The sequence below is a fragment of the Phyllostomus hastatus genome, unplaced genomic scaffold, assembly GCF_019186645.2.
Source record: "Phyllostomus hastatus isolate PE091 unplaced genomic scaffold, TTU_PhHast_1.1 phas_contig_198, whole genome shotgun sequence".
Classification (NCBI taxonomy): Eukaryota; Metazoa; Chordata; class Mammalia; order Chiroptera; family Phyllostomidae; genus Phyllostomus; species Phyllostomus hastatus.
This window is the reverse complement of record NW_025333715.1, coordinates 380,357-396,987: the sequence shown is the minus strand read 5'-3', so window position 1 is coordinate 396,987 and position 16,631 is coordinate 380,357. Positions and strand designations below refer to the sequence as shown.

Sequence of the window (16,631 nt, the reverse complement as noted above, 5' to 3'; positions counted from 1 at the left end):
CCCTCGCGGTTCTCTCCGAGCACCCCAGCCCTCCGCCTGGGAGTAGGCCAGCCACACCCTGCCCTTTCCCGGATGGCGGCTTCCGGGCCTTAACCGTTCCCGGGAGCCTCAGCACCCCAAGCTCCCGGGGAAGGCAGCGCCCGTGAGTCTCCTGGCAGACGAACCTGTGGCTCCCGGCTGCCCGCCCGCTTTGGGCCCCCGGGGACGCCCCGGGCCCCACCAGCGGGTCTTTCAGCGCCCGGAGGAAGGTGGTGAGCCCCGGGGCTGTGAGCTCTGCGCTTGAGCTGGCCCTGCTTCTGGCCTGGGGCCTCCTGGGCTTGAGAGGAGGTGGGGGCCCTGCCCGCTCCTGCTGGCTCCTGGCTGGCCGTCTCAGGACAGGACAGGACAGGTGGCAGCAGCTGGGCCCAGGGGGGAAGATCGGCACCATTCCCCAAACCCTAACCCGCACCCCGCACTGGACACCCCCTCCCCTCCTCGGGGGCCCTCCCTCCACCCAGACTTGTCCCCTTTGCAGTCAGTCTGCTTCCTCCCGCCCGCTCCCCCCCCCCCCAGGCATCTATCTCCTCCTCCCAGGGTGCTCCCCACCCCAGACCTGCCCCCGGAGGAAGCATGTAGGCCAGGAGGCTGCCCTCCCGCCCCAGCCAGCCAGCCAGCCAGCCCTGCCCGCCTTCAGCCCTGAACCTCACCCACACCGGCCCACCCAGCACCCACCACAAGGCCCCCCAACACTTCCAGTATCTCACAGGGATGCCAGCTTTTATCAAAAAAGGAAGTTGAGACAAGCGTTGTGGTCACAGGACATTTTACTACCAAACATGTGGGAAGGCCAGTATCCCAGACTAAAGGAATCTTTAAATAGAGCGCAGGAAGCTTGGGGGTGAACTGTCCTTCCTGTCCCCAGGGCGACCGGCTGCGTCTCTGCCCCACCCCCCCCCAGGCCCTCCAGCCTCAGGAGGCCACGGTGGGCCCACCAGCACTGGCCACCCCGGGGAAGTCACCCGGCTTCTGCCCATCTGGGCCCTTCTGTCCCCAGGGCTCTGCTAGGGGCAGGTTTGCTGCTTCTGGCCCAGCTGCCCCTTCCTCTCCCCTGGGTGGCCTCCCCACCCCCCCACAGTGGGTTATAGTGAGGGGCCGGGCCCAGGACTGGCACCGCCTCCAGCCAGTGGAGTTAGGTTTGAGGTTAGGGGTTAGGGGTCAGGACTAGCTGAGTGAGGGCAGCTGACAGTAGGGCCTCACAGTCCCCTCAGCCCTTTCCTGTGGGGGTCGGAGAGCCCACCAGCCCTGAGGACAGTCCGGTGTCCTTGCAGACTGTGTGGCAAGCGCCCCCCCCCCCTCCAGAGCACACAGCCGGGGGCAGGCCCCGAGAGTGGCACTCAGGGCCAACGGGGGACCCCTCTCGCTGCGGGGCCTCCAGCCCGTTCCCTCTGCAAACGTGCGTTTGCTGCCTCTGCTGTGCTCTGTGGAGTGGGGCCCGTGACAGGCCGTCCTGGGCGGAGGGCAGGGCCAGGCAGGCTGGCAGGGGAGGCTCTGAGACCATCCGGCCCCGGGGCGGGGGGCGGAGGGGCGGGGAGCGCTCTCCCCCCACCCCCAGGCCTGGGCGGAGTGGGGCTTCAGAAGCGACCCAGTGCCTACCCGGCCGTGCCCACCCCTCACTCTGCGAGCACCTGCTACAGCGCGAGGCCCAGCGCCCCCTCTAGTGAGGGGCCTGAGGGTGGGGGGCTGGGAGGCGGCAGACCTGAAGGCCCACACCTCTGGGTCCGTGCCTCACACCCGCCCTCCCACTGGCCACTGGGTGCTGAGTCCTGACAGTGCTGCGGCAGCTGGGGGCCTGGCTGGGGAGTGGACCCCCCTCTGAGAGCTCGGTGCCAGAGGCTGCCTCGGCTGTGGAGGGCCCTGGCTGGGGGGTGGGGGGGGCAGGGAGGGCTCAAGTGTCACCAGGGGCAGATGCAACAGTCCCTCCGTGGGGTGCTCCGGGGATGGGACCTGGGACAAGGCCCCCGAGGGTGGGGGACCCTGATGGCCGGGCCCCACACTGCCCCCTGGTGGCCTCCCCAGGAACCACATGGCCGAGCTCCTCACCCTCCCAAGCCCAGCCAGTCAGGGACTACCCCAGCTGCAGTGTGAGGGGGGCAGTCTGCTGGTCGGCTGCCTCTCCCTCTCCTGAGCCCGGCGGCCTGATGGGGCTCAAGGACACATCAAACGCAGCGTCTGGGGACCTGCTGGGCTCGGGCAGATGGGTGCCTGGAGGGGGCGGTGGCCCCAGGCCCAGAACAGCAAGGGCTCGCAGCCAGCCCCGCCCCCCCAGCCTGCAGCCCTGCAGAGGGCAGCTGGGGCTCCGGGGGAGGTGAGGTTCTGGCCAACAGAGGGCCCGCCACCAGTCAGAGGCTAGGCTGTCGTTCCAAGTGCCACCTTTACTGCGGGGACAAAGCGGTGCTTTGGGGTGCAAAGTGGTGCTGCGGGGCAGGGGGCCCGGATGGGGGAGCTCATGCCTGATGCGGGGCCGCCCCTCCCCACACCGGGCCAGTCCCAGGCCCCCCCGGGGGGGCAGAGAGGCCCCGTCCCAGGGCTCACCCCGACCTAGGGCTGGGCCCGACCTAGGGCGGGCACAGGACGGCCTGCAGGTCCTGGGGCAGGGAGCGGACGGCGGCCTCGATGCGCAGCCGGGCCCGCTGCAGCGTCTCCTCCTTCACAGGCAGCTGGTGGCCCCGGGCCCGCACCTGCAGGGGCAGGGCTGGTCAGGGGTGGGCGGCCCGTGCGCACCCCGGGCCCTGGCGGGGCAGGACGGGAGCCTCTCACCAGCTTCTCCCGCAGCTTGAGGACCAGGTCCACGACCTCCACCTCTGACTTGCCCTGCATCCAGGTCTCGACGTTCTGCCTCGGGAAGATGGGGCCACCCGTCACCGAGGCCCCCAGCCCCAGGCTCCCCTCGGCCACAGCCCTCCTTACCGCCTCACAGATGGCCTCCAGGTGCAGGGCCTCCAGCTTGCGGGCCATCTCTCTGCGCCGCTGCCGGTACCAGCCATCAAAGTGGGGGGACTTGAAGAACCGCCTGTGGGTGATGAGGGGCCATGGCTGTGGGTGGGGCCGACTCTGTGCGCCGCTGGGTGGGCACGGGCACCCTGCACCCACAGCAGCAGGAGCCTCAGGCCCCCCACTGGGGTCCACCCACCTGTAGAGGCCCAGCCAGTCACCCTTGAGGATGCAGGTGAGCTGGGGCCCAGCATGCTCCAGGCTGCACAGGAAGTCGTCCTGGTGGAAGGGGCGGATCTGGGGAGGAGTCTGAGACAGCGGCCAGGTGAGCCCTGGTGCCCAGGCAGGTGCAGCCTCACAGGCCTGTGTGTGTCCCAGGCCCTGGACACGTCCCAGGCCCGCGCCTGGGCCGCCTCCCTGCTGGAGACAGTCCCTCCGTGCCCCCCCCTTCTCCGCGCTGTAAGGGAGGTCCGCTCGGTGCGGGGACTGGGGCCCAGTCTCCCCTCCCAGACCTTCCCGCCTCTAGAACTGGGACTGCAGCCCGCCCGCCCGGCCCCTCCCCCATGGCCCCACCCGGACCGGACACCCACCTTCCAGGGCGTGATGCTCTTCTGCAGGGGCATGAGGCTGGCCACGTAGTGCTCCTGGGGCGGGGAGGGGAGTGAGCCCGGGGCCTCGGCCCAGGGGCCTCAGCCCCAGCGCCCCTGCCCCTGCCCCTGCCCTGGGCCTCACCAGCGGAATGATGAAGCTCTGCGTGAGCTCCAGGAGGTGCCGCCGCAGCAGCGTGGTCAGCACCCCTGCCGGCCGCTTCTTCTGCAGGCCCTTGAGCAGCCGCTTGAGCAGCGCCTTGTCGCGGCGCAGGTGCGCGGTGTACTCGGTGTACAGGCCTGGTGGAAGGGCGGGGCTGCGGTCCTGGGGCCCCTCCCACACCGCCACAGCCCGCCCCCTCCGCTACTCCCGCAGAGAATCCCGGCCCCCCATCCCCCAGGATGCAGAGCCCCCGCCTGGGTCCTGGAGAGGCCCACACCTGGTTTGGTGTCGAGGGTCTTCAGCCTCGAGGGCTTTTTCAGCTTGACCTGTTTAGGAAGACCCCCTACAAAACAGGAAACACTGGGGGGCAGGCCTCAGTGCCGGCAGCTCGGACCAGGGTGGGCCTGAGCGGCCCGCCCTGTCCCGCCCCCCCAGGACCGCGGAGCAGGGGCCGGGCCAGCCTCACCTGACATCTTGGGCTCCCCGACGCGGAGGATGTGGGGCCAGTGCTGGAGCGTCTTGATAAAGAAAGGGTTTGTGACTCCCAGGACCACGTTGGGTCTAGAGAGAGGAGAGCGAGGAGAGAGAGGGGGCCGTGGCGGCTCAGTTGGCAGCCGGCGGGGGAGGGGCAGAGGGGACAGGGCACTTACGGGGCCTGCGTGCGCGTGGTGAACTCCTTGAACTCGCTGTCGTGGATGGTAAAGTAGGGGCGGTAGTCGCAGCAGAACCTGAGGGGCTGCAGGCAGCTGCGGGGGCGGGTGAAGCAGGCAGCAGGCCGGTGAGCTCAGCAGGGCAGGCCCCGCCCCCGCTGACGCTCCGCCCACCCAGCGGCCTACCTGGTCAAGGCCAGCACCATCTCCGAGGACACGGCCGGCGAGGGCGCCAGCACCACCAGGGGCTCCCCGAGGAGCATGAGCTCCCACAGCGTCTGCACGTGGGTGAGCACCGGCTGCAAGCACCTGGGCCGGGCAGGGGAGGTTGGGGGTTCAGGGCGGCTGGGCGGGGCGGAGGCTCCTCCCCAGGGCGCAGGAGAATGCACTGCCCCGATGGGAACAGGGCTCCCAGATGCGGAGGGTGCACAGAGTCCACCGACACGGACAGTCCACCCAGGTTGGCCTGGCCCTGCGCCCCAGCCTGAGCCGGCTGCCCTGGCTCCCGCGGGGCCCAGCCCGGTCTCCAGCCTGGCTCCCTCCAAGAGTCGCCCGCAGAGGGGCAGCCTCAGGCAGTGAGTGCCCCCCGACACAGCCCTCCCCCTCACGCCCGCCTGCCGGCACCTCCCTGCCCGCTGCGCCCATTTCCTCGCAGCGCAGACACCAGGCTCTGGGTTCCTCTTCTGGACTTTTCCGGGGCAGAACTGGCCCGGGGTGAGTGTCCGGTAGGCAGTGTCCCGGGAGCTCCCGACCCTGCCCAGGCCCGAGCCTTGTGGGCTCCCCCAGGGTCTATGTGGGCAGCAAGCAGCAGCCCACAGGGCTCACCTGAGCAGGTCCAGCTCGTGGACACTGGTGAGGACCAGTGGCGCTGGCAGCAGGTTCTGCGGGGGGGGGGGTGGCGGCGTCAGGCTGAGGGCGAGGCTGCCACGCCCCAAGCAGCCCCCTCACCCCAGGGACGGCAGCCCCTGTCCCCGCAGCTCCACATCCCCACCCCCGAGGCACAGGAGGGGACGTTCCCAGCCCTGCACCCACACACGAGCCCCTGGGTCTGGCTGGTGTCTGGCCACCCCAGCGGGCCCCCGGCAGGTGGGTGGGGAGGCCCAGACAGGTGGCAGGGTTGATGCAGGTGCCGTGCCACTGACCCAGGAGGGGCCCCCACCTCTTGGCCACACTGCGTCAGAGGACTGGACTCCGGCTTGTCCGCCCTGGATGGGATGTGCACCTGTGGACGGAGGGGGCAGCTGCCGGTCACCAGTGGGCACCGCCGTGCCCTCGGAGCCTCCTGCCCCAGCTGGCCAACCCTCACCTGCAGGACGACTCCCACGACAGGGAGGTTCAGGGTCTGCCCGGGCACGGGGGCCGGCCACTGGTCGATCTCGTTACACACTGCGGGCGCAGGCGGTTGGCGTCAGGGGCCTGCAGCCGCAGCCGCTGGGCTCTGCGGCCGACGATGAGGCCTCTCTGGCGGCCACTCACCTGCTTCCAGGCAGGGTGCCAGCTTGTCAAAGAACTCGGGGGCCACCAGGCTCAGCAGTGCCTGGAACAGCCGGACGAAGGGCAGACGGGACACCAGCACCAGAGACTGCAGGGCCCGTGGGGCCGGAGAGAGGTCACCCAGCCCCTCAGGAGTCTGCAGGGACCCCTGAGGCCTGGCTCATGCAGAGCCCACCCAACTACATAGGACAACTGTGCCCAGGACGGCCCCACGCAGACCTCAGGACCCCAGACAGGAGAGGGCCCCAGTGACACCAGGGAGGGCTGGACCCTGGCTGTCAGAGGGAAATGCTCGTGGCCAGGACGTCTGGGGTGACCTCCTGGCAATTAAGCAGCTTTTGCTTTGAGAGTCTGAGTTCAAGGCTGAAGTTGCCTAATCCTGGAAGAGTGACCAGGCCCCCTCTGGCCAGCAGTGAGAAGGAGGGGTGTCCGGGGCCCAGGACACAAAGGCCATGGGTGCCGTGCTGGGCAAGGAAGGGGCAGTGGGACCCACACACCAGAGGGGCTGCAGCGAGAGCTGGGCGCCGGGGCAGCCCCACCACCCGCCCGCGGCCCAGGTCAGGTGGCCCATGGGGCCCAGGGGAGTGCGCTCCCCTGGTACCAACTGGCTGCAGGAGGGGTGCTCCTGGAGGCTCGGGACCCCAGCCCCTCAGCCCCTCCATGGCCACCGGCCCCTCCTCTCAGAGGTGCCGCCCCAGAGGGACCAGGTGGCTCACCTTCTGGAAGTAGCCCCTCTTCACGGAGCTGTCCTTCACCTGCCGGAAGTACACGTAGCCGAAGTAGTGCGCCGATTCCCTCTGGAAGAGGCAGTCAGCCAGGCTGCACCCGCTCTCCCTGTGCCACTCCCCCACCCCCGCCTCCCAGACCGCCCGCTCTGCAGCGGCTGCCCCACCCACGGACCCCACCGGTTGTGGGGTCGTGGGCTCAAGCCTGGGCGTCCTGGGCTCCGACAGTGGGCACCACCTCTCCAGGGAGCACCTCCCAGGCACCGTGGGGAGTGGCCCGGGCCAGAAGCCCCCGAGGGCTCCCGCAGGCCTCTGCACACCCAGCCACACCCTGCTGCCTGCGTGGTACACGGAAAGAGCACCAGGGACCCCGGGGAGTCCCCAGGAGAGCAGGCCCACCCCTGTGCCAGGAGGGGGCTGGGGCTGGCCAGTGCCTCTCCTGCCACGTGGGGCCCCGGCACCTGGGAAGAACCGCCCCACCAGCCTGTCCCCGGCTGCCGGCGGCAGAGGCAGCCCGCACGCACCTGCAGCGTCACGGGGGCCTCACTGTCATAGCGCCCGTCGTCGGCGCGCCAGGGGCTCCTCTGCCCTCCGCACTGACGGATTCGGAAGCTGAACTGCGTGTCTCCGAGGCAGCCTGGGGAGGGAGGCAGCCCCCGCCACTCGCCGTCAGGGCTGGAGCCCCTCCTGCCCCTGTGCATGGTGGGGACGCAGCGACGGGCAAGGACCCTGTGAGTCTGGCTTCCGATGGGCTATGGAGGCCCCAGAGAGAACCCCGGTGCCGGGCCCTGTCCTCCCGGTGGGAGCCCCTGTGTCCTCGCCCCTGCACCCCTTCACTTCATCTCAGAGTGAAGTCCCAACGCAGACGCACCAGCAGCTGCCCACCGTCCAAGCACAGGCGGGCAGCTGGGGGCCCGAGGTGTGGCAGCCTGAGCCTGCCCAGAACCTGCGGCCCTGGGAGGAGCAGAGACAGCTCCAGGGGGCCACAGTGGCGGGGTCGAGCAGCCCAGACCCTGCCGGTCCCTCTTCCACACAAACAAGGGGAACCCGGCTGCCTCTGCTGCATCGTGGGGCTCTGGGTGTCTCCACCGAGCGGGGGTGGGGCCTGGGCCCCAGGGGCCCCAGGACAGCCTGCCCCACCGCCCCACCGTCTTCCTCTCCCCATCCCCGCCCGGCCCCGGCCCCAGAGGGGGAGAGTAGGAGCACCCTACCGGAGTGGGAGTCAGGGAAGGACAGGTAGCAGATGCTGCTTTTCTGAAACACACGAGACCCGGTGAGGGCTGGCTTTCTCCTGGGTGAGGTCTGCTCCCCGGGCCGCGGGACCCACCTCCTTATCCGTGAGCCGGAAGTCGCCGGGATACACCAGCTGTGGGGACACAGAGCACTCAGTGAGGCCAGGCGGCCGCGGGGCTGGGCCGCAGGTGTGCTCCTCTCCGCTCCGGCCCCTCCTAGAGCACATCGTCCCTGGGCAGACCCTGCTGCCCTCCTCCACCTTTGGCGCCCCAGGCCCCCCCCCCACCAGCACGAGGCTGCTCCAGACTCCCCTTGCCTTGGCCAGCACACACCTGGGGGAGCTCCCTGACTCCCTTCCTGCCCCCCTTGCCCTCCAGGCTGCTCGCCCAGACTGGGGGCTGCTGTGCCCTGGGCTCCAGGGTGGCTGTGGCCTGCGTGCAGAAACCCTGGACCCCACTCCAGGAAGTGGCTGGGCAGGGAGCCTGTGTGGGCCAGGCTCCCAGGGCCAGCACCCCGAGCCCCCAGCTCCCTGCATCTGCCCAAGTCCTGCCCTGAGCAGGAGTCAGGTTTTGGCTGAAACCAGGCTTCTTCCGGGGCGCGCCCCGGGCCCCTGCGCAGGGCGAGGCGCTGTGCCCTGGAACGCCCGCTGCGGCAGTGACGCCACACCTTGTCGGCGTTTGCTCGGGGCTGCGCCTGTGGTCCCCTCCTGCTCCTGTCCCGAGGACCGGCACTGCACCCGGGGCGCTCTTGTCCCCCAGCCCCTGGCCGGGAGCAGACATCCCCAGATGTGCACTCGCCCAGGGGGACAGCGCATCCGCGAGTCACGACAGGAAGGGGCATCACGTGGAGACCTCCGGGAGATATCAGCTAAGGAGGCGCCGAGGAGGAAGGGCCCCGAGGGAGGGGGCAGAGGGTGCCACAGAGGCGGGCCTGGGGGGTGGCTCCGTGAGTGGGAGGGGCCACAGGACAGGTCCCCGTGTTGCCTGGGAGAGGCGGGGGCCTGGTGGGCAGCGAAGCTGTGGTGGACCCTCTGCACTGAGGTCCGCAGTCTGAACCTGGTCTGGCACCCCCGGGAGGCCCTCGGCCTCTGAGCAGGCCCCCAGGACCTGCAGACTCCATGTCCATGCCAGGAACCCCACGAGAGCAGGGGTGGGGACCCACATGCAGGGGCTGGTGCATCCTGTCCCGGAAGCAGAGGCCGGAGTGGGGCTGGCCCAGCCGGACCATGCCCCGGTGGGGGAAGAAGTGCGGTGGGCCCTCTGAGAGTGGCAGAGACCGAGGCTGTGCCACGGGGTGACAGCGCCCGGCCCCAGGCAGGCCTCGCCGAGCCAGCCCGCACAGGGTGCTGCCCCTGCACCCGCTCGGCCCTGCGGGAGAGACAGACGGTCGTGGGGCACTGGCTGCAGGAGCTGAGGTGAAGGTCCAGCTGCTTGCTATTTGGTCAGATATTGAAAGGCTTGTAAAAGAGTCAAACGATGCTCACAAATTTCATTTTGCAAAATATGGTTGTTTTCATGAAAATATTAATATTTATATTAACTCATGGGGTATGTTTCTTTTGGATTAATAAATATTAAACATTTTTGTTTTAATTGCTAGTAAACATGGGTCGACGTGACCTCACAAAGAGCTCCCTGGGGTCCTCAGTGACACGAAGGCTGAAAGGGGTCCAGAGCCACATCAGCGCCGTGGTGGGAGAGGGGTCTTTGGGGCCTCGGGGCACAGTTCGCCCCATGGGCCTCCCGGACTGGCTGAGGCCCGGAGAAGAGAGTTTCCGAGGGCAGAGAGGGCGGAGCCAGGCCCTTCTCTCAGCTGAGCCGCCCGCAGGCTCAGTGCAGCCATCCATGCGGGACCCCGCACATCGCCGGGGGGTGGGGGGTCCTGAATCCCTCGTCTGTGTCTCGGGCGCAGAGTGTGAACTCCTGGAGAGCACGGCATTGTCTTCGCATTTGCTCCGTGTCCCCGTGTCCAGCACCAGCACCACAGGGCCCGGCTGGTGGCCGCTGCTCCAGCTTGACTCACAGAACAGGTGAACGACAGCTCCTTGCCTCTGCTTTGGCTGGTGTTTTGTGGGCAGGGACCGTGCAGGTCAGGTCCCTGAAATAGCTTGCTCTCCACGGCCCAGCTGCCTCTTTCCCATCCACCAAGACTGGCCACACCGCATTCCTTCCCCGGAGCTGCTTCTGTTCATGGAGCTTCTGGATGGCGGCCCCTGGGTCTTCCGTCCGTGTCCCAGCGCCACGCACAGTGCCGGGGCCGTTGCAGGGCTCAGCAAGGCTGAGCTGTGCCCACGGGAGCCCAGGGCAGGTGCTCCCTGAACTGTGTGGGCCCAGCCCAAACGCCCCTTGATCTTCGGCAGGACTTCCGGGGGAGGGAGGAAAGATGAGGCAAACCTGGGGGGCGCTGTGAGCTGCACTGCCCCGTGGATCCGCGGCTGGGCCTCTGCACAGACCGGACGATTCCGGAGGGCGCTTGGTTCCCAACGGCCCCTCCCTGGACCGAGCCTCATCGACAGCTCGGAAGCCGGTGCACACAGGACCCACGCCATGAAGGCTACTTGCTTAGAATTAGCTTTCTGGATGATTGCATCCTAGAAAGTTATACATGAGAATGTCTCAAGGAAACAAAAGAATCTCTTAACTTCTCTTGTGATTAAAAAAACCCTTAATTTTATTTTATCTTTTTACAGGTATTTTATTTCTTTATTTTTAGAGAAGGGAAAGGAGGGAGAAAGAGGGAGAGAAACATCAATGTATAGTTGTTTCTCATGGGCCCCCTACTGGGGACCTGGCCCCACAACCCATGCAGGTGCCCCCACCAGGAATCGAACTCGTGACCCTTTGGTTTGCAGGCTGACGCTCAACCCACTGAGCAGTTCAGCCAGGGCCTTCTCTCGTGATTTTGTGGAGAACAGAATGGGCAACAGTGAGAAGGTGGGCTCTGCAACACGGGGCAGCTCAGCTCAGCTCTCTGCTCAGGCCCCTTGGTCAGGTGGGGCGGTCACAATACTGCACGCCAGGTGGGGGGTGGGGGTGGCGGATGGGGTCTCCACGGGGCCAGGACCCGAGTCCTCATTAGGAGTCAGTCCCTTCTGTCTCAAAGACGGCTTGTGGAGTTCAGCAAGGCCTCGAACCAAAACAACCCCCACCCCCATCCGCCTCCCAGGATGGCTGTGTGGCCTTGGCTTGGCCAGCCCTGGCCTCAGCGGGCCCTGCCCCCGCAGCGCCCGGGACGACCCTGACAGTGTGGTGAGGTCTACGCCACCACTTTCAGGGCGTAGAGACCATCCTGACAGCCCTGCGTTAGGCCTCCTCCCTGAGCCCGCCACACTGTCATCTACACTGGGAGGGAGAGAAGCTGCCTCTGGGGGTGGGGGTGGGGGCACCCCAGACCCCCCCAGCTGGGTGCAGCTGGTGAAGAGAAAGGCAGCCAGTATGGCTGGAATGGCACCCACACAGGTCTGGACCTGAGCCTAAGTGAACCAAGAGGGGCCGAAGGCTTCCAGCAGGGCGGCCACAAAGGAGGGTCGGTAGCAGAGGGAATGATCCCTGGCCGGCGGAACTGCCAGCCTTGCCCACCGAGGAGAGGTGGAGTGGTGGGAGGGGAAAGTCCAGGGTGACCCCTGGGATTCTGGCTGCAGCAACGAAGGGGACAAGGTGCCGCAGCTAACGTGGGGAAGGGGGAAATGAGACAGATTTTCCTCGACAAAAGGTCAGGGGTATCCAAAGTGCAGGGCCCCTACCTCCTCCATCCCAATGGGAAGTCGGCCATTGGTCCCTTTGCTGGAAAGCGCCCCTTTCAGGAGGCGACAGGCGCAGGGTTCCGGAGGAGGGTCAGGACACCCAGATATCTGCCCGACTTCCCCCCACGCGCAGAGGGCGGGCAGGCGCGCGATGACCCGCCCCCCTGGCCCGCTCACCTCCAGCGCCTGGCCCAGCTCCAGGTCGAAGGTGACCACGCACACGCACTCCAGCCAGGCCGAGAAGCGCGCCCAGGGCGTTGCCGCAGCCCGCGACCCGGAGGACCTCACCCCGAGGCGGTCGCGAGGCCGGCGGGGCCCGGCGCTAGACAGCGAGTCCATGGCGGAGACTGCCGCGGCCGGCCGCGCGTTGCCGGGGGAAACGGCCGGGAGGCGTTGCCCGGGAAACGGCCAGGGGGCGGCAACCTTAGGGGGCCAAAGGACCACGCTGCGGAGCAGTCGAGAGGCCGTCGCGGGCTAGAGCGGCCCTCCCGTGGTCCCGCCCTCCCCTGACGGCCGGAGAAGCGTAGTGCACCGAAGAGGCGACAAGCCCACCAGCGAGAAGGGCCGAGCGGGCCAGGGCGGCCCAGAGCGTGGAGGCGGGGCTTCTGGGCCGGCCAGGGTGGGGGATCTCGGAGTTGCAACATGCTGGGGTCGGGGCGGTGATTGCGGATCTTGCTCTGCTGCTTTCACCACCGCGTTCTGTCGTTCCTGACTTCGCATTCTACCAGTCTCGCTCCCTGGGGTCGCCCACGGGCGCGGGTCCTGCTGAGCGGGCACAGGCCTGGGGTCGCTGCTGCCCAGGGGTCGCCCTTGTCTCGCGTGGCCTGGCCCTCGGTGCGTGCGACCGCCTAGGCGGCGTCCCCGAGTGTATCTGTGCCGGTCCAGATGCCTGGTTCGCGGTCCCCAGCGCGACCGCTGAAGCCAGCCGGGACGCGGCTGGGAAACACGCTGCGAGCAGCCTCCGCCGTTTCCGCGCTGGAGGAGCGTGGCCCCACCGGTGTCACCGCCGAGCAAATAAGGGCGAGTTTGGAGCTGAGACAGTAACTTAACTGATATGCCACATATTTTAGTGTTTTGTTTTGTTTTGTTTTTTTAAGTAAAAGCCCTCTCCGATTCCTCCCCCCGCCCCACCCACCCACACACACACTCCCCAGCGTTAGGCGGGCAGGGCTAGGCTGCAGTGACAACCCCCGTTCGTGACCATGGGAGAGTCAGGTGCCTCTGCTTCACTAGCACAGGGCCTCCTGCGGTCACGGGCAGTGGGAGAGAGATAACGAGGCCTTCTAGCTGTTAATTTCCTTGGCCTACACGTGGTATATCCGTCATTTCTACTTAGAGGCCCATGGACCAAAACTAGCAATGCGGCCCCAAAGTAACTGTAAGGGAGCCTGAGAAATGAAGGACTTGGATTATCTGGGGAGCCACAAAATTATTCTCCTTTGTAATTTCCATGTGTCACTGAACTTAAGATACCATTATTTTATAAATCATCAAGGTAGAGAAACTGCTACCAGTTACAACAGCGATGAGCAATCAAGTGTTTTCAAGAGTCTATTATGAAATGTGCAAACATGCAGAAAAGGTAAGCCAGACAGTAACCATCCATTACCTACTACCTGGAATCCACATAAATAATTAATCCTTTGTTATATCAATTTTATATCTTATCTCTACATCTGTCCTATCCATCCATCAAATCAGCTTATTTTTAAAATATTTTATTTTTTAGAGAGAGGGGAAGGGAAGGAGAAAGAGAAGGAGGGAGAGAAACATCAGTGTGTGGTTGCCTCTCACGTGCCCAGCACAGGGACCTGGCCTGCAACTCAGGCATGTACCCTCACTGGGAATTGAACTGGCGACCCTTTGGTTTGCAGGCTGACACTCAATCCTTTGAACCACACCAGCCAGGGCCAACTCATTTTTAAATTAAGCGATTAACTCCAAAGCCAGTTGCAGATATCAGTGCTCTCACCCTTAAATACTTCAGTCTGTATACCGTTAACTGCCGCTGTTTTTCGTTTCATTTGTTTCTTTGGTGGGTGGGGGGGATAAAACATAGTGAAATGCATGAATCTATGTTTTGTTTTTTTTCCTCTATTTGAAATGTATGAATACTTACCTTAGCAGGAGAGCTACCATGATCTGGAAATGCATGAGTCTTTTCTTAAATGTTTGTTTATTGATTTTTAGAGAGAGAGAGAAAGAATCATCAATTCGTTGTTACACTTATTTATGCGTTCATTGCCCTCGCTGGGGATTCAACCTGCAACCTTTGCATACGGGGTCGATGCTCTAACCAACGATGCTCTATCCAACGGAGCCACCTGGCCAGGGTGAACGGCATGAATCTTAAATGTGTGTGGCTATTAACCCAAAGCACCGGCGGGATATGGAACATTAGCATCACCCCGGAAAGCTCCCTCGTGCCTCCTTCCAGTCAGTCTCCCCACCCACACCCCACTGTTGCAATTCTTTGCACCATGGGTCACCTTGTTCTGGAACTTCGTAAAAACGGACCCATACGATAGGTAGTCTTTCGTATCTGACCTCTCACTCACATAATGTTTTTGAGATCCGTTTTGTAGTGTGTTGCATGAGTTCATCCCTTCCCACTGCCGTGGACTTGTCCACGTTGTTGTGAATAGACTGCAGTTTGCTTATTCGTTCTCCCATAGTGAATGCTGGAGCTCTGCCCGGTTTTCGTTTGTGAGAAACAGAACTGCTGTGAAGGCTCCTGTACAGACTCTTTGTGGAGTTACATTTTAATTTCTCTTGGGTGAACACCTAGGAACTGGATTGCTGAGTCATAGCAATAGTCATAAAGAAATATATTTAGCCTTTTAAAGAAACTGCCAGACTTCCTTAAAGCAACCATACATTTTTTTATTGCCACCAACAACGATGTAATTCTGTTTGCTCCACATCCTTGCCAACATTTGTTGTTGCCAATCTCCTTAATTTTAGCCAGTCCAGTAGGTGGGCAGTGATAGCTAATTGCAGTTTTCATTTGAATTTCCCTGATAATGGTGTTGAGCATTTTTTCATGTGCATACTTCATACCATTAATTGTAAGGTGTATTCTGATTTCAGGTGTTAAATTGTGGGGAAAGTGTGCCTCTTAAAACCAGCGAATTACAGCAATCTCCAAGATCCTTTGTGCCTCTGCGTGGCCCACCCCTCCTCGCAATGGCGGACCTGGGATTTACTGACCTGTGATCTGTCTCTAGGCTGCCTTTTCTCAACATTTGTCTATAAATGGAAAGTACAATGTAGGAGGCTGAATCACTACCCCCAAAGGTGTTCACATTCTAATCCCTAGAACCTGTCAATCTGTGCTACCTGACGGGAGGGAAACGGGGTTTTGCCCATGTGATTAAGGACCTCGAGATAGGGAGGTTATCCTGGATTAGCCCGGAAGACCGGATGTTCAGGGTCCTTTCCAGAGTGAGGCAGAAGGATGGCAGTCAGAGAAGGACATGTGATCCGCGTGATGACAAAATCACAGAGAAACTGGAGGCTGCAGGTACAGAGAGGTCCAATCAGATCAGATCACCAGGGAGAAGCAGGCAGGCGCTGCAGGAGGAGGTTGCCGAGAAAATGGTAAATAGCCCAGGACCAGATTGGCTGGGAAACCGCCTGCCTCCAGAGCACATGGAATTATGGGCAAGAAGATCTGAAATAAAAGAAGGGCTCTCTGTGGCTCTTCTCCCTCCAGGATGGCCGGGGAGCTTGCTGGAGCTGCCTGCGTTTCTCAGCGGAGGGTAATTTGGATGGATTTTGGATGGTAAGGAACCCTGAGCACAGCATGGGGTCGGGCGGTCCTGGCCGGAGGTGGCAGGTTAATTCTTCGGGTGTTCTAGAGGGAAAGGGCTCTGGGGCAGAGGCTGGCCATTTTTCCAAAATTGTGTAGCTTTTGTATCTTATGTTGTTTTAGTGTGTAAACTAACCCTATGGGAATAAAATAATGGAAACTAACGGGGAATGCTAGGAGAGCTCAGGTGTTAAAAAGGTAAGCCTTAATTAATGGGTTTAAGTGATTAAAGCTGTGACTAAAGAAAGAGTTTAAGCTTAATTGATAGGCTTAAGTGGCTGATGCCTGTGGCAAGCTGTTATTCCAAAATTGTGCAGCTTGTGAGTAAAGACTCTTTTCCTTTATCACCAAACCTCTGCCCGTGGAATTTTACCCAGAGGGCGGCGGCAGGCAGCGGGTCGCCAGTTGCTGTTCGGTAACGGGACCACTCGGCTGGCTTTGAAGACGGAGGCAGGGCCCCCGAGCCAAGGGATGCAGTCGCCTCCAGCGCAGGACCCCGCCAAGACACGGAGCGCCCCCTGGAGCCCGCCGAGGAAACAGCTCCCCTAACGCCTTGACTGTGGCCACAGGAGACTGGCTCCCGGTCTCTGCCTGGGAGGAGTGTAGGAAGAAAATAAACGTGTGTTGTCTTAAACCACCGCACGAGTTTGTGGTGATTTGTTACAGTTCCAGTAGAAAAGAAAGACATGCAATGTGTGGTCCTTTTCTGTCTGGTGTATCCGTGTTGTCACCCCTATCGACAGTGCATTCCTTTTCATGAATGGTACTCCTCTGTCTGCGACGCTGACCCTTTCTCGATCTATTCACCAATGGATGAACGTTTGGAATGTTTTCAGTTTTTGCTTCTCATGCGTGAAGCTGCTCCGTACATTTCGTGTGCAAGCCTTTGCGTGGACACACGTTTCTCTTGGGTAAATACTTAAGAGTGGAAGTGTAGGCTCATGCATAACTTGTAACAAACTGGTAGACTATTTTCCAAAGGGAATGCACCAGGTTACACTGCCACCGGCCGGGAGGAGGTTTCCGCACACCCTCAGAGGAACTCGGTCTCGTCCTCCCGTCTCTGCTTTTAGTCTCCAGGGGGTGTGTGGTGGTATCTCCTGTGGGTTAGTTTAGTGTTTCCCTGATGACCACTGGTGTCGGTCATCTTTCATGTGCTCGTACTCCATTTGTAAGTATCTTCTTTGCTGAAATGTTTATTTAAATCTTTTGTTTATTTTAATTGAGTAAGGGTTTTTAAAAAATAACCATGCGTG

The 16,631-nt window shown here is 62.8% G+C and overlaps 1 protein-coding gene and 1 long non-coding RNA gene across 6 annotated transcripts; one reads left to right on the top strand and one right to left on the bottom strand.

Annotated features, from left to right (window-relative positions):
- Positions 1-796: 796 nt before the first annotated feature.
- Positions 797-12,024, bottom strand: DENND6B (DENN domain containing 6B). 3 transcript variants are annotated; one of them, XM_045835059.1, is made up of 19 exons: positions 11,742-12,024; positions 7,917-7,955; positions 7,801-7,843; positions 7,114-7,226; positions 6,581-6,661; positions 5,847-5,952; positions 5,677-5,756; positions 5,530-5,592; positions 5,196-5,251; positions 4,557-4,679; positions 4,371-4,466; positions 4,187-4,281; positions 3,998-4,063; positions 3,703-3,857; positions 3,561-3,614; positions 3,170-3,279; positions 2,947-3,049; positions 2,797-2,871; positions 797-2,717 (listed from the first exon to the last, which is right to left on the bottom strand). In XM_045835059.1, the coding sequence occupies exons 1-19, from the start codon at positions 11,901-11,903 to the stop codon at positions 2,595-2,597; spliced, it is 1,743 nt and encodes a 580-aa protein (XP_045691015.1). In that variant the 5' UTR covers positions 11,904-12,024; the 3' UTR covers positions 797-2,594. The 3 variants fall into 3 exon arrangements, with proteins under 3 accessions (XP_045691015.1, XP_045691016.1, XP_045691017.1); XM_045835060.1 differs by having other exon boundaries at positions 3,170-3,249; XM_045835061.1 differs by having other exon boundaries at positions 6,581-6,619.
- Positions 12,025-12,728: 704 nt separating this feature from the next.
- On the top strand, positions 12,729-16,004 carry LOC123816212. 3 transcript variants are annotated; one of them, XR_006785235.1, is made up of 4 exons: positions 12,730-13,146; positions 14,655-15,164; positions 15,280-15,348; positions 15,753-16,004. It is a non-coding gene; the product is annotated as an uncharacterized LOC123816212 (long non-coding RNA). The 3 variants fall into 3 exon arrangements; XR_006785234.1 differs by having other exon boundaries at positions 12,729-13,146; positions 14,655-15,348; XR_006785236.1 differs by lacking the exon at positions 12,730-13,146 and adding an exon at positions 13,841-14,092 and having other exon boundaries at positions 14,655-15,348.
- Positions 16,005-16,631: the final 627 nt, after the last annotated feature.

Excerpts from the sequence above, each read along its gene's own strand:
- DENND6B (XM_045835059.1), bottom strand. The coding sequence starts at position 11,903 with ATGGACTCGCTGTCTAGCGCCGGGCCCCGCCGGCCTCGCGACCGCCTC. Across the intron at positions 5,593-5,676 it reads TCGTGGGAGTCGTCCTGCAG|GTGCACATCCCATCCAGGGC; the intron begins GTGAGGGTTGGC and ends CTCCGTCCACAG. Across the intron at positions 3,858-3,997 it reads GACCCTCGACACCAAACCAG|GCCTGTACACCGAGTACACC; the intron begins GTGTGGGCCTCT and ends CCCTTCCACCAG.